Source organism: Corythoichthys intestinalis, chromosome 2 (genome assembly GCF_030265065.1).
Source record: "Corythoichthys intestinalis isolate RoL2023-P3 chromosome 2, ASM3026506v1, whole genome shotgun sequence".
Classification (NCBI taxonomy): Eukaryota; Metazoa; Chordata; class Actinopteri; order Syngnathiformes; family Syngnathidae; genus Corythoichthys; species Corythoichthys intestinalis.
Genome location: NC_080396.1, coordinates 70499823 through 70515043, shown reverse-complemented (window position 1 = coordinate 70515043; position 15221 = coordinate 70499823). Strand labels below are relative to the sequence as shown.

The window sequence follows — 15221 nt, the reverse complement described above, 5'->3', positions numbered from 1 at the left end:
GAACCCTTGTCCTCTCTCCCGCCCACCTACCTGACTGACTGTATCACCCTTGATAAAAAACTGGCTCACCCAAAATTTCCTCAAACTCAACAGCAGTAAAACCAAGGTACTCCTCATCGGCTCCAAATCCACCATATCCAGATACCATAGCCATCCCCTCAACATCGACAACTCCACTGTTTCACCGTCCCCCAAAGTTAAGAACCTGGCTGTCATCCTGGACAATACACTCTCTTTTCATTCAAACATCAACAATATTACCCGGAATGCCCGCTACCACCTAAGCGCCATCAACCGCTAGAATTCAGCCGCTCGCATTATAATTAGGGCTGTCAAATGATTAAAATTTTTAATCGAGTTAATCACAGCTTAAAAATGAATTAATCGTAATTTATTGCAATTCAAACCATCTCTAAAATATGCCATATTTTTCTGTAAATTATTGTTGGAATGGAAAGATAAGACACAAGACGGACATAAACTTTCAACATACTATACATAAGTACAGTATTTGTTTATTGTAACAATAAATCCACAAGATGGCATTAACATTATTAACATTCTATCTGTTAAAGGGATCCACGGATAGAAAGACTTGTAGTTCTTAAAAGATAAATTTGAGTACAACTTATAGTAATTATATATTAAAACCATATTAAAACCCCTCTTAATATTTAAGTTTTCAGCCTTGTCGCTTTTCTTTTTGTCAACATTTCTTTTTTTTTTTGAGGGATAGGAATATTATTTTTGTTGTACTTTCACTAAATGATACTGTAGCGACTTAACTGTTCTGCCCAAATGCATGATGGAAAGTTGGGCAACCATGACTGTCATTGGTGGCTGCAAATCGTATACAGTATGTTCTGCGTTGTGTTCAAATAAGCGTGTTAAGAAAAAAATTGTTTCCTGCTCAGCCTAAATGCATGATAGGAAGTTGGGCAACGATGACTGTCAGTGGTGGATGCAAATGGTATACAGTGTGTTCTGCAATTTGTTCAGGTAGGCGTTTTAAGAAAAAGATCGTCTCTTGCTCCGACCAAATGCATGATGGGAAGTTGGGCAACCATGACTGTTAGTAGTGGCCAGTGTTGTTAATTTTACTTTTAAAAAAGTAATTAATTACAGTTACAAATTACTTCTCCCAAAAAGTAATTGCGTTAGTAACTCAGTTACCTGAATTTAAGAGTAATTAGTTACTTGGCAAAGTAACTAGTGATATTTTTTTTTTTTTTTTCTCAAAAAAAAAAAAAAGGTCACACAATGTGAAGTTTAAAGGGTTTTTGGGACAATTGGCCCTAGCCCAATTTTTTACCCTCCACTTAACTAGACACAAGGGTATTGCGATAACTAGATAGTAACCTTTGCTATGTGTGGAAGTCATTTAAAGTTGTGAATCAACCATTAAAGTTGTTAAAATTGCTCCCCCTATTGCATTAGTTCCCTTCTGTCTACTTTCAACATGTGTAAATTTTAAAACTGCTTCATCATTTAAAAATAGATTTAAGTCAAGATTTTGCTGATTTAGGACCATTTTAGATTAAAAAAAAAAAAAAAAAGTAGGTTCGCTAGGAAGGATCTCTTCAACAGAGCCTTCTTGAGAGGTCTACTGCTTTAAGATGGCGGCTGTTTACTAACGCATGTAGTCCTTGAAACATGTTGTCAATGCAGCCGTGTCTATCTTTAGCATCTAGTTCTATAATACGTGATATCTACCGTATCATGTGGGCGTAGTTTGTAGGCTACAGTCAGATATTATTTTGGGGCATTTATATGTCTCTCCTGTTAATTCAAAGTCACTTTCTGTTCATTTGGAGCCAATTACAGGTAACTTCCTGTTGATTTTATGTAACTTCCTGTTGATTCTGGTCAGTTCCTGTTGATTTAGGGATATTTACGGGTCACTTCTTGTCCAGTAACTGGAAATCCACAGAAAATGACCCGTAAACGTCCTAGGAACGTCCTAAAATGAATCGGAAGTGACTCAAAATCAACAGCAACTGGCTGGCTAAATACCCTCAAAATTTAGAGGAAGTCACCCATGTTCATTTATCACCTCCCAGTCAAAATGAATTGGACATCTGTGGCCGTCAATGACAGTTAATGAGTTAATTTTGGGCCATTTCAGGTCATTTCATGTTGATTTTTGGTCGCTTCCTGTTGATTTTGGGCCATTTATGGGTCAGTTCTTGTTGATTTTGGGCCATTTATGGGTCAGTTCTTGTTGATTTTGAGGCATTTACGGGTCACTTCCTGTTTATTTTGGGGTACTGGACAGATAATGACCCAGAATTGCTCTAAAATAAATAGCAAGTGAGTTAACAGGAAGTGTACTGTAAATTCTTTCAAAATGAAGAAGTGACCTACGTTCATTCATGCCCTTCAATGTCAGAATGAATTGGATGTCAATGGCCGTCAATGACAGTTAATGAGTTCAATTTGGGGTATTTCAGGTCATTTCCTGTTTATTTTCGGTCACTTTCTGTCAATTTTGGGGCATGTACAGGTCACTTCCTGTTGATTTTTTACATTTCTGGGTAATCTACTATTGATTTTTGGGAAATTATGGGTCACTTCCCGTTCATTTTGGGGCATTTATGGCTCACTTTCTGTGGATTTCTGGTTACTGGACAGGAAGTGACCCGTGAATGTCCCAAAATGAATAGAAAGTGACTCAAAATCAACAGGAAGTGACCTGTGAATGCCCTCAAAATCAACAGGAAGTGACCTGTAAATGCCCTAAAATGAAAAGGACGCAACTTCCGTCAATGGCAGTAAGCCAATTAACAGGAAAAAATATTCTTCATTAGCATGATTATCAAGAGTAGTGCAAAATGAAATGAATAACTGAGTATCGTTCTTTTGCCATCAAATATCTTTATACAACATTTCAGTCTGGATACTTTTGCATCACTTTAACAAGGCTACTCACAAGGTACAGCTCGGAGGTGGAGGTTCTGCCGGATGACTTGCTGAAGTTGACTGTCCACCGAGCCGGGCGTGAAGCACTTACTCAGATACAAGCCGAGGTCCTTGCACAAGGTGGCGCCTGCGGAAACAAACGTGGCGTCAAAGACCGGAGACGAGACAATACGCTTCGCGGATTGGCGCGCGGCGGTCCGACGTTCTTTATCCTCACGAAGTTAATTGCCACAGATTTAACAGCGGGCTCCCCCGGCCAATCGCCCGCTCTCGGATTTAATCTCGCTGATCTCTTGGTACGGTCTCGAGGGCTTTCCTCGCGCCGTCGACGGCTGTTATTGATGGAGCTAGCGCTCCGCCGACCCGTCCGTCACGCCGCCCTGTCCAATTTAAGGAACGGCAGATTGCGGATTCTAAAATAATCCAAAGTTTTGTGTCACGTCCTGTTGATTTTGGAGCATTTACAGGTCACTCCTGTTGATTTTGAGTCACTTCCTATTCATTCATCTTCAATTCCATGCCACATCCTGTTGATTTAGCATCAAATGTTGGACACTCCCTGTTTATTTAGCTAGAATTCCAGGTCACTTTTTGTTAGGGCCCGAGCATCAACTGTTACGAGAGCCCTATTGTAATGCAAAGGATTAATATTATTTTTTTCATGGAAAATGAAAATGGCCAATTTGGAGGCCTTAACATGCTCGAAAACTCAACAAAATTTGCATATACTAGTACATGCGACTTGGCATAAATTTGGATCATTTTGTAACCTTGCGAAAAAAACGTAACAAAATGGCTCAGTTGCGTCCCCTTGAAATTTTCAAAAAGGCCTCTCCTTTTAGGTTTTTTCAATGTAGAGCGATGGAATTTGGGGAGTCGATACCTGAGAGACTGCGAGAACCAAAAGTGGTATTTGCCATGTCGCAAAATGGATTTTGCCATGTGGCGTTTTTTTGCCATGTGGCAAAATTGATTTTGTCATGTGGCATTTTTGCCATATGACATTTTTCTGTCATGCGGCAAAATGCATTTTGCCATATGGCATTTTTTTTGCCAAGTGGCATTTTTTTTGCCATGTAGCAAAATGTATTTTGACATGTGCCAAAATGCAATTTGGTTTGTGGCATATATATACTTGTATATATTTTTTGGGAATATGGCTTTTTTTGGGGGGGGGGGGTATATGGCATTTTTGCAAGCCATGCACATCCATTCCATTGATGGCTATGCATGTCCAAATTTTCCATTCATTTTAAATGGTAGAAAAACTTGCGGCTATGATTTTTGACTATACACTTACTATTACAGCACATTGACATTCAACTGGCACTCAAGTAAAGCTATGCCAATGACAGCTATCAATGCCCAAATTTTCCATTCATTTTAAATGGCAAAAAACACATTGTTGGCACATGGCAAAAAAAATGCACATGGCAAAATCAATTTTGCCACATGGCAAAAAAAAATGCCACATGTCAAAATCCATTTTGCCACATGACAAAAAAATGCCACATGGCAAAATCAATTTTGCCACCTGGCAAAAAAAAATGCCACATGGCAAAATCCATTTTGCCACATGGCAAATACCACTTTTCGTTCTCGGCCCAGCTGTACCTTGTGCAAAACTGTTCCAAAAAGTCTCTTGCCAAATATTCCAAACCCAACAAGTAATCAGGGATTTTGGATTGAATTTGAAATTTATATCGAGTTACAGGTAGTTATCTGATAAATTGGCACTGAGACAGTTAGGTGGATCCTCCTCAAAATTGTGAGACTGTTCATGAGACAAATGTGATCTTAAGTTATCAAAATGGTGACTTTCAATCACAGGCCTGACCTGGGCGGGATGCCAAAGTCGGCCATTTTTTGGCAACGTGGCAAATTCAGTAAAGACTAATAACTCCCTGATACAAGGTTCACTCTTTTTCATATCTGGCATGTATGAGAAGTTTTTTTTTTTTTTTTTTACGAGACATGCTCCTCCTCCAGAGGAAAAAAAAAATCAATTCACCTCAAACTTGCATCAGGGGAGCCTTAAAAGATGTGTTCAGGTGCCTGATGAAAAAAATTGAGGTTTCGTTGAAGCAGAAGGGTTCAGACAGGAAAGTGAACGTGACCGTCACCATTTTGTCTCTCATCAAATTTTGAACAGTCATAACTTGGCAGACATACAACATATGTGCGCCAAACTTCCCGTGCTTGGTGAGATTCGTACACTGAAGGGTCCTATAGGGTTATCTGCATCAACCCTACAACGCCAACTGGTGGCAACAGAAAGTCAATCATTTTACTTATACATGTCCAGTTCTTTTCAGAATGGTTATTGTAGTTATACGACCTTTTTGTATACCCCATTTTAAGGCCCATGTCCACATGTCTCTGTCTGTTGCCGTGACAACTTTTGTTCGCCATTAGAAAGAAGTAGATTTCTTCAGGGACATAAGCAGCTTATAGAACTACAAAATTTGGCACATTTGGTCGAATTGGGCCAATTAGAAGATTCATTTTTGGTCTTGAATAAGGACGTAGCTGCACAGCTCAGTAGCGCCTCCTTTTCGTAGGACCCTGTTCAAATGGGTTTTTTTCTCCTATGTGTGTGAATGTATTTCTAATTCCAAAAAAAAAAGAGTGGAGTTTCAAGTATGTTTGGTTCTCATGAGATGATGAAAGGGGGACGATCCGCCACCACCCTGACCTGCGTGGCGTCCGAATGGCCCGTTTGGTCCTGCTTGCAGGCCTAGCTGATTATGGGTCCCTTCCTATTAATTTTGAGACATTGACAGTTCACTTCTTGGGTCACCTCCTGTTGATTTTGTGTCTTCTCTGGGTAACTTTCTCTTATTCGGGGCTTTTCCTGTTGCTTTAGCGTGTTTACAGATCACTTCCTGTTGATTTTGGGCCACTTCCTATTCATTCATTTTCAATTCCAGGTCATTCCTGTTGATTTAGCTTCAATTACAGGTCACGTCCTGTTGATTTCGGGGTCACTTCCTGTTATTTTTGGGGCGTTTACAGGTCACTTCCTGCTGATTTTGAGTCACTTCATATAAACTTATCTTCAATTCCATGCCAATTCCTGTTCATTTAGCTTCAATTACATGTCACTTCCTGTTCATTTAGCTTCAAATGTGGGACACTTCCTGTCGGGTATTTACTGATCACCTCCTGTTGATTATGGGTCCCTTCCTATTAATTCTTGGGCATTGACGGGTCACTTGTTGTTGATAATGGGTCACTTCCTATAGATTTTGTGTCTTCTCCAGGTAACATTCTCTTATTCGGGGTCTGTTCCTGTTGAATTTGGGGCATTTACAGATCACTTCCTGTTGATTTTGGGTTAATTCTGGTCACTTCTTGATCATTTGTCACTTCCTGTTGACGTTCCTGATCACTTCAGGCCATTTCCTGCTGATTTAGCTTCAATTCTGGGTCACTTCCCGTTGATTTAGTATCTATTCCATGTCACTTCCTGTTGATTTTGTGTCTTCTCTGGGTAACTTTCTCTTAAGTAGGGTCTTTTCCTGTTGATTTAGGGTATTTACAGATCACTTCCTGCTGATTTTGGGTCGATTACTATTCATTCAATTTTAATTCCCGGTCATTCCTGTTGATTTAGCATAAATTACAAATCACTTCCGTTTGATTTTGGGGTCACTTCCTGTTAAGGAAGTTCTTCCTGATCATTTGTAACTTCCTGTTGATGTTCCTGATCCTTCAGGTCACTTCCTACTGATTTAGCTTCAATTCTGGGTTACTTCTAGTTGATTTAGCTTCAATTCCAGGTCACATCCTGTTGATTTTAGGTCACTTCCTGTGGATTTAGGGGCATTTAGAGGTTTCTTCCCATTGATTTTGAGTCGCCTCATGTTCAATTCCGGGCCACTTGTTGTTTGATTTTGCTTCAATTCCAAGTCACTTCCTGTTGATTTTGGGTCACTTCCTGTTGATTTTGGGTCACCTCCTTTTGATTTTGGGTGATTCTTAAGTCTGAGTTATGACCACTATTACCTTTATTGCAAGGATATAATATGCAGTCAAATATTGTGAGCGCTAGTGAGATAATCCAAGGTTTCTTCGGAGTGGTCTGCTGTAAATCACTTCTTATCGCCCCCAAATAACCTTCAGCCTATTCAGCGCCGAATGAAGCGGAACATCATTTGCTCAACGTTCCTGCTACACTATTTTAATCACCGTGCCCCGTTTTATCGGCCTGCTAATACATTAGATTTACTTCAGCAAATAAATGAAGCTGTTTGGCCATTAAACGCTCTCCTTTATTACGTAAGTATTTATGAGGCAAACTGAGGACGTTAGCTCATTCACCCCTCCCAGTCTAAATGGATTGGACATCTAGCGCAGTCAACGGCATTGAAACATAACACTTAGTCCTCCCAGATTAACAAGACATTTTGGCTGTCTTCCTTGATAATTTGAAGGTACACACAGGTGATTTGGGGTTATTTTTTCAAAGGCCCAGATAGTGTTATTCTGTTTTTTTTTTTTTTTTGTACGGGATTTCTTTGGCGCGCCGCACAGCTCGAACCGATCGGCACCGTTCGGATATCAGAACGACCGGAATTTTCACGCGACGCAGGGCACTTTGCCAGAAAATTGCCGGAAATTTGCCAAAAACTTTCCCATTCATTTTAATGGGATGCAACGTACAAATTTCCCATTCACTTTCAATGTAATTTCCAATGGAATTTACATTGCATTGATGCCATTGACGGCTATGTATGTAGAATCTATTGATGCAAATGTACTTGGATTCCATTGATGTCTGTGTAAGTCGATGCCATTGACGGCCATCGACATCCAAATTTACCATTCATTTCCTATAACGTTAACTATGCATTGAGGCCATTTTAGACAGATGCCATTGACGACCATGTATGTCATTTCTATTGATGCCAATGTACTTGGATTCCATTTACGCGTATGGATGTCAATGCCATTGACGGCCAAGGAGGTCCAAATTTTTTCCCATTGATTTTCAAAGGCAAAAAAAAAAACAATGTCCCCAAATCAAAAGGAAATGACCAGATATCAATAGGATGTGTCACCCAAATGTCCCCGATTCCATTGACGCCTATGGAGGGTGCTGCCATTGACGGCCATGGACGTCCAAATTTCCCATTCATTTCTAATGGCATTTACGTTGTTTAATGCCATTGACCGGCATGTTTGTCTATTCTATTGATGCCAATGTACTTGGATGCCATTGACGGCCATGGACGTCCCAATTTTTTCCCATTCATTTTCAATGGCAAAAAAAAAAAAAAAAACAATGTCCCCAAATCAACAGGAAATGACCTGATATCAATAGGACACGCCCCCAAATGACCTGATATGACTAGGACACGCCCCCCAAATATCCCCAAATGGCCTGATATGACTAGGACACGTCCACCAAATGACTTGATACTACCAGGCCACGCCCCCCAAATGTCAACAGGAAGTGACCTGATATTGTCCCCGAAATTTCCCAAACCAACCTGAGCGGGGCTAAGATCTGTATCTCCACACAGCAAAGTCACAGAGTAATTTCTCCAGAAATAGCAGTTTTCTAGTTATTATTATAAAATTATATTATTTCCTGTTGATGTTAGGGTATTTCCTGGTTGCTTCCTAATCACTGGTCACTTCCTGTTGATATGGGTAATTTCTGGGTAACCTCCTGTACAATTTAGGTATAGCATGGGATAGCCTGACTTGGGTGCCAGTTGAATGTCAATGCGCTGTAATGGTAACTGCCATTTAAAATGAACGGAAAAGTTGGACATGCATCGCCGTCAATGGCATTGACGTTCATGGCCTGCAAAACTGCCATATACAAAAAAAAAAAAAAGCCACATACCAAATTCTATTTTACCACATACCCAAAAAAATGCCATATGCCAAAATCCATTTTGCTACATGGCCAAAAAATGCCACATGCCAAAATCCATTTTGCCACATACCAAAAAAATTCCACATGCCTAAATACATTTTGACATATAGCAAAAAAAAAACAAAAAAAACCGCCACATGGCAAAATCAATTTTGCCACATAACAAAAAAATGCCACATGGCAAAATCCATTTTACCACATGGCAAATACCACTTTTCATTCTCGGCCCAGCTGTACCTTGTGCAAAACTGCTCCGAAAAGTCTCTTGCCAAATATTCCAAACCCAACAGGAAATCGGGTATTTTGGATTGAATGTGAAATTTATATTGAGTTACAGGTAGCATATCTGCTAAATTGGCACTTAAGAGAGTTAGTTGGATCCTCCTCAAAATTGGTGAGACTGTTTATGAGACATACGTGATCTTAAGTTATCAAAATGGTGAGTTTTCATTCCCAGCCCTGACCTGGGTGGGATGCCAAAGTCGGCCATCTTTTTGGGCAACGCACCAAATTCAGTAAATGACTAATAACTCCCTGATACAAGGTTCAGCCTTTTTCATATCTGGCATGTATGAGAGGTGTCCCAGCCTGAACACGACTGCATTAAAATATTACCCATTAGGCCTGGCGCCCCCTGCTGGGAGCAGGAAACTGCTTGCTGGCCGAGTTGATTATGGGTCCCTTCCTATTAATTTTGGGGCATTGACGAGTCCTTTCTTGTCACTTCCTGTTGATTTTGTGTCTTCTCTGGGTAACTGTCCTATTCAGGGTCATTTCTTGTTGATTTTAGGGTATTTACAGATCAATTCCTGTTGATTTTGGGTCACCTCCTATTCATTCATTTTCAACTCCATGTATTCCTGTTGATTTAGCTTCAATTACAGGTCACTTCCTGTTGATTTCGGGGTCACTTCCTGTTAATTTTGGTTACTTCTTGTTCATTTGTTACTCCCTGTTAATGTTCCTGATAACATCAGTTCACTTCCTGCTGATTTTGGGACCTTTACTGGTAATCTTCTGTTCATTTTTCAGGTCACTTCTTGATTTTGCTGCATTTTCAGGTTAACTTCCTGGACAATTTTGGGTCAATATAGCTTGATTTTCAGTCACTTCCTGCTGATTTTGCTCTAAGTCCAACTTTTATTTTAGCGACCTGAGCAGGCAACACTGCGGAAAGAGTAGGGTGGAGGGTTGTCGTCCGTCGCGGTGTCAACAACTCGTCCGTCACTGTCAGTGCGGCACGCCGTCACCCTGACAAGCCGACTTGGCCGACGATCAAGGACTCGCCCGTGATCCCCGTCGGCCATCAATCCGGGCAGCGCGGCTGACGCGACATTACCGCCAAGAGTGACCTCGTACTCGCGGTTAGAGCAACATTATTGCGCCTTGACGGATTGGAAGCCAGATTGACGGAGCGTTTGAATGCCATCTGACTGCGGGCGACCTCGTCCCCAAGAAACATGACGATGCCATTCACGCCATTGACGGTGATAGATATCCAATTGCGTAACGTCCAATCCATTGACTTCATAATATATTGACATGACACATTCCCCATTTAATGTGTCACGCCTTCCCGAAAGGGCCATCCCACACTTTGCTTCATTTATTAGCAGTTGGTCACATGCAGCGATCCGCCGCCGGATTTAGGTTAAAAAAGTACGAAAGCTGTACTGCATACAAACAGAAAGGATCGTCTCAGAATTTATTTGCTCAAGGATTCAAGGTAATTATTATATTTTTCATACCATGCATGCATTTTGAAACGTTGTGAAAAAAATCAACGGGAGAAACTAGCAGCTACAGCATTGACATTATACTTCACAATATTTACGAGAAATAACTGCTAATTGCCTGGGTTTTTTGCTTTTAACCAAGATTCGAGACCTGTACGTCCATATCTATAAAGAATTCAGGATTTAAGCATCTATTCACAAGAATTTAATGGAAAAAGCTCTTTGTTTACATATGGCGGTCGCTAATTTGGCTACCGGCTAGCATCATAGTTCGCAATATTTACGTAAAATAAATGCGAACTGCACGTTTTTTTTTTTTTTTTTTGCTTATGACCAAAAATCAAGACTGTTGTACATCCATATCTAAAGAATTCAGGGAATTAAGCATTTATTCACAAGAATTTTCAACGGAAAAAGCTATTTGTCTGTGATATGGCAGCCGCTAATTTGCTTACTGACTAGCATCATAGTTTGCAATATTTACGTAAAATAAATGCTAACAGTCCAGTTCTTTTCTCTTTTAACAAAGAATCGAGACTGTTTTACACCCATATCTATAAAGAATTCAGGGAATTAAGCGTTTATTCACAAGAATTTTCAAAAGAAAAAGCTCTGTCTGTGATATGACGGCTGCTAATTTGCTTACCTACTAGCGTCATAGTTTGCAATATTTATGTAAAATAAATGCTAACAGTCCAGTTCTTTTTTCTTTTTACCAAGAATCGAGAATGTTTACATCCATATCTATAAAGAATTCAGGGAATTAAGCATTTATTCACAAGAATTTTCAGTGGAAAAAGCTATTTGTCTGTGATATAGCAGCCACTAATTTGCTTACTGACTAGCATCATAGTTCGCAATATTTATGTAAAATAAATGCTAACTGCACGTTTTTTTTTTTTTTTGTTTTTTTGGCTTTTAAACATAAATCGAGACTGATGTAAGTCTATATCTATAAAGAATACATGGATTTAAGCATATATTCTCAAGAATTTTCAACGGAAAAAGCTCTTTGTTTACATACGGCGGCCGCTAATTTGCTTACCGACCAGCATCATAGTTCGCAATATTTACGTTAAATAAATGCTAACTGCCTATTTTTTTATCTTATTTTTTTTGCTTTTAACCAAGATTCGAGATTGTTTTACGTCCATATCAATAAAGAATTCAGGGATTTAAGCATCTATTCACGAGAATTTAACGGAAAAAGTTCTTTGTTAACATATGGTGGCTGCTAATTTGCTTACCGATTAGCATCATAGTTCGCAATATTTACATAAAATAAATGCTAACTGCACGTTTTTTTTTTTTTTTGCTTTTAACCAAAAATCGAGACTGTTGTACGTCCATATCTAAATAATACAAGGATTAAGGCATTTATCCACAAGAATTTTCAAAAGAAAAAGCTCTGTCTGTGATATGGCGGCCGCTAATTTGCTTACCGACTAGCATCATAATTCGCAGTATTTAGGTAAAATAAATGCTAACAGACTGGTTCTTTTCTCTTTTAACCAAGAATCCAGACTGTTTTACGTCCATATCTATAAAGAATTCAGGGAATTAAGCATTTATTCACAAGAATTTTTCAACGGAAAAAACTATTTGTCTCTGATATGGCAGCCGCTAATTTGCTTACTGACAGGCATCATAGTTCGCAATATTTATGTAAAATAAATGCTAACTGTACTTTTTTTTTTTTTTTTAATGCTTTTAACCATAAATCGAGACTGATGGACGTCCATATCTATGAAGAATACAGGGATTTAAGCATTTATTCACAAGAATTTTCAACAGAAAAAGCTCTTTGGTTACATATGGCGGCCGCTAATTTGCTGACTAGCATTAGCGTTAACAATATTTACGTAAAATAAATGCTAACTGCCTGGTTGTTTTACTTTTAACCAAGAATCAAGACTGTTTTACATCCTTATCAATAAAGAATTCAGGGATTTAAGCATTTATTCACAGAATTTTCAACGAAAAAAGCTTTGAGTCTGTGTTTTCACTCAGTCAGCTTTGACACAGATAGGCCCCCTATTAATCGGCCCCGTGCCCCGTGTCCCGTCAATGCATTATGAAGTCTATGATCTAATCATTCTTCTGCTGATATTTGAAAGGAATATGTCAATTGTAGACGGCATTCATTCGCCGCCAGCCCTCCCACATCAAATGGATTGGACATTTATTAACATCAATGGCAGCCACTGAGTAAATAACAGATTCTTTGACATTGATAAAATTATCATAAAAATATGGCATTCAATAAAAAAAAAAAAAAAATCTTTTAAAAATTGGTTCCCTACCTGGCGCCACAGTTTTGATGCGGACAGGTCGGGGGCAGGAATTGAGGACACCGCGTACGTCTCCCAGAGTCATGCCCAGCACGGGCGTCCCGCCGATCTCCAGGATGACGTCGCCCACGGCAGGTCCGTCCGGCGGGGCGGCGGTGACGAAAGGGAACTCTCCGTAATCGGCCCCTCCGCCAATGGCCAGGCCCGCCTCCCCGACTGAGGGGAGCCAGGCGTCCTGTGTCCTGGATCGCCAGTGCTGCTTCCTCCCGACCGTCTTTGACATGGGCAATGAGCTGCGAGCGAGAGGAAATGCAACTTGATGCCATCAAATTTGGGAACTTTCTGGTCGCTGCTTACCAGATGGGGGTGAAAATGCCTCAAAATCAACAGGAAGTGACCCACATACGTCCAAAAATCAATTAAAAGTAACCTGGAAATTCTAGCCAAAAATCAAAAAGTCGTGACCAAAATCAACAGGAAGTGATCTAGAAATGGCCAAAGGTCTACAGGTGATCCAAAAATGCCCGCAGAACATCAGGAAGTGTCCAAAATACAACAGAGGTTACAAAAAAATGCCCAGGAATCAACGGGATATGACCCAGAAATGCCCCAAAATCCACTAGACGTAACCCAGATAATGCTCCAAAATAACACGAAATGACCCAATTGTACAATGGCAATAAAGGCATCATTCATTCATTCAAAAAGACAAAAAATCAATATGCCCAAAAACCAACAGCAAGTGACATGGAAATCCCCCATATTCAACATCAAGCAACTTGGAATTGTAACTAAATGAACAGGAAGTGACCCAGAAATGCCTTTATGCACAAAATCTACAGCAAATGACCAGAGAAATGGACCAAAATCAACTGAAAGTGACAGAAAATCAACAGGAAGTGACCCAAAATCAACAGACGTGACCCAGAAATGCCCCAAAATAAACTGGACGTGACCCAGAAATACACAAAAACGAACAGGAAGAGAAATGCCCAAGAATCAAATAGGAAGTGACCCTAAACCTAAAATCAACTGGAAGTGACCAAAATACAGCAGAAGTTACAAAGAAATTGAAAAATAAAATCAACAGGAAGTGCCCAATGAGCAAGTAGTGACCTGGAAATGCCCCAAAATTAACAGGAAGTGAACAGGAAGTGACCAGGAAATGCCCCAAAATCAATAGGAAGTGACCCAGAAATGACCAAAAATTAACAGAAAGTGAACAGTGAGCATGAAGTGACCCAGAAATGACCAAAAATCACTAGAAACCAACATGAAAATGCCCCAAAATCAATAGAAAGCGACACAAAACTCCCCAAATCCACCAGGAAGCAACTTAGAATTGAAACTAAATTAACAGTAAGTGACCCACATATGTCTAAAAATTAAAAGTAATCTGGATACCCCACAAAATCAACAAGTAGTGACCAAAACCAACAGGAAGTGACCCACATATGTCCAAAAATTAAAAGTAATCTGGAACCCCCCAAAATCAACAAGTAGTGACCAAAATCAATAGGAAGCGATCCAGAAATACCCAATAATCAACAGGAAGTGACCTACGAATGACCAAAGGTTTACAGGAAGTGACCTAGAAATGCCCCAAAATAAACAGGAAGTGACCCACATATGTCCAAAAATTAAAAGTAATCTGGAAACCCCAAAAAATCAACAAGTGGTGACCAAAATCAACTTGAAATGATCCAGAAATACACAATACTCAACAGGAAGTGGCCTACAAATGGCCAAAGGTCTAAAGGAAGTGACCCAAAGATGCCTTAAAATCAACAGGAAGTGACCAATGAACAAGTAGTGACCTGGAAATGCCCCAAAATTAACAGGAAGTGAACAGGGAACAGGAAGTGGCCAGGAAATGCCCTAAAATCAATAGGCAGTGACCCTAAACCTGAAATCAACAGGAAGATACCAAAATTAAGCAGACTTTAAAAAGAAATGTCCAGAAATCAACAGGAAGTGAACCAGAAATACCCCCAAACCAACTGGACATGACCCAGAAATGCCCAAAAATGAACAGGAAATGACCCTAAACCTAAAATCAACAGAATGTGACCAAAATACAACAGAAATTACAAAGACATTGAAAAAGAAAATCAACAGGACGTGCCCAGTGAACAAGTAGTGACCTGGAAATGCCCCAAAATTAACAGGAAGTGAACAGTGACAAGGAAGTGACCAGGAAATGCCCCAAAATCAATAGGAAGTGACCCAGAAATGACCAAGAATTAACAGAAAGTGAACAGTGAACATGACGTGACTCAGTTATGATCAAATCAATAGGAACCAAAATAAAAAATGCCCCCAAATCAATACAAAGTGACACAAAAACTCCCCAAATCCAACATGAAGCAACTTAAAATGGAAACT

At 39.7% G+C, this 15221-nt stretch overlaps 1 protein-coding gene across 3 annotated transcripts in view; it reads right to left on the bottom strand.

Annotated features, from left to right (window-relative positions):
- Positions 1–15221, bottom strand: part of LOC130907147 (membrane-associated guanylate kinase, WW and PDZ domain-containing protein 3) — a 148605-nt gene that overhangs the window by 91318 nt on the left and 42066 nt on the right. For all 3 annotated transcript variants that reach the window (XM_057821982.1, XM_057821983.1, XM_057821981.1), the window contains 2 exons: positions 12849–13129; positions 2930–3046 (listed from right to left, as the gene is read on the bottom strand). In XM_057821982.1, coding sequence (XP_057677965.1) covers positions 2930–3046; positions 12849–13129 — 398 coding nt within the window. The remainder of the gene's footprint in view (positions 1–2929; positions 3047–12848; positions 13130–15221) is intronic.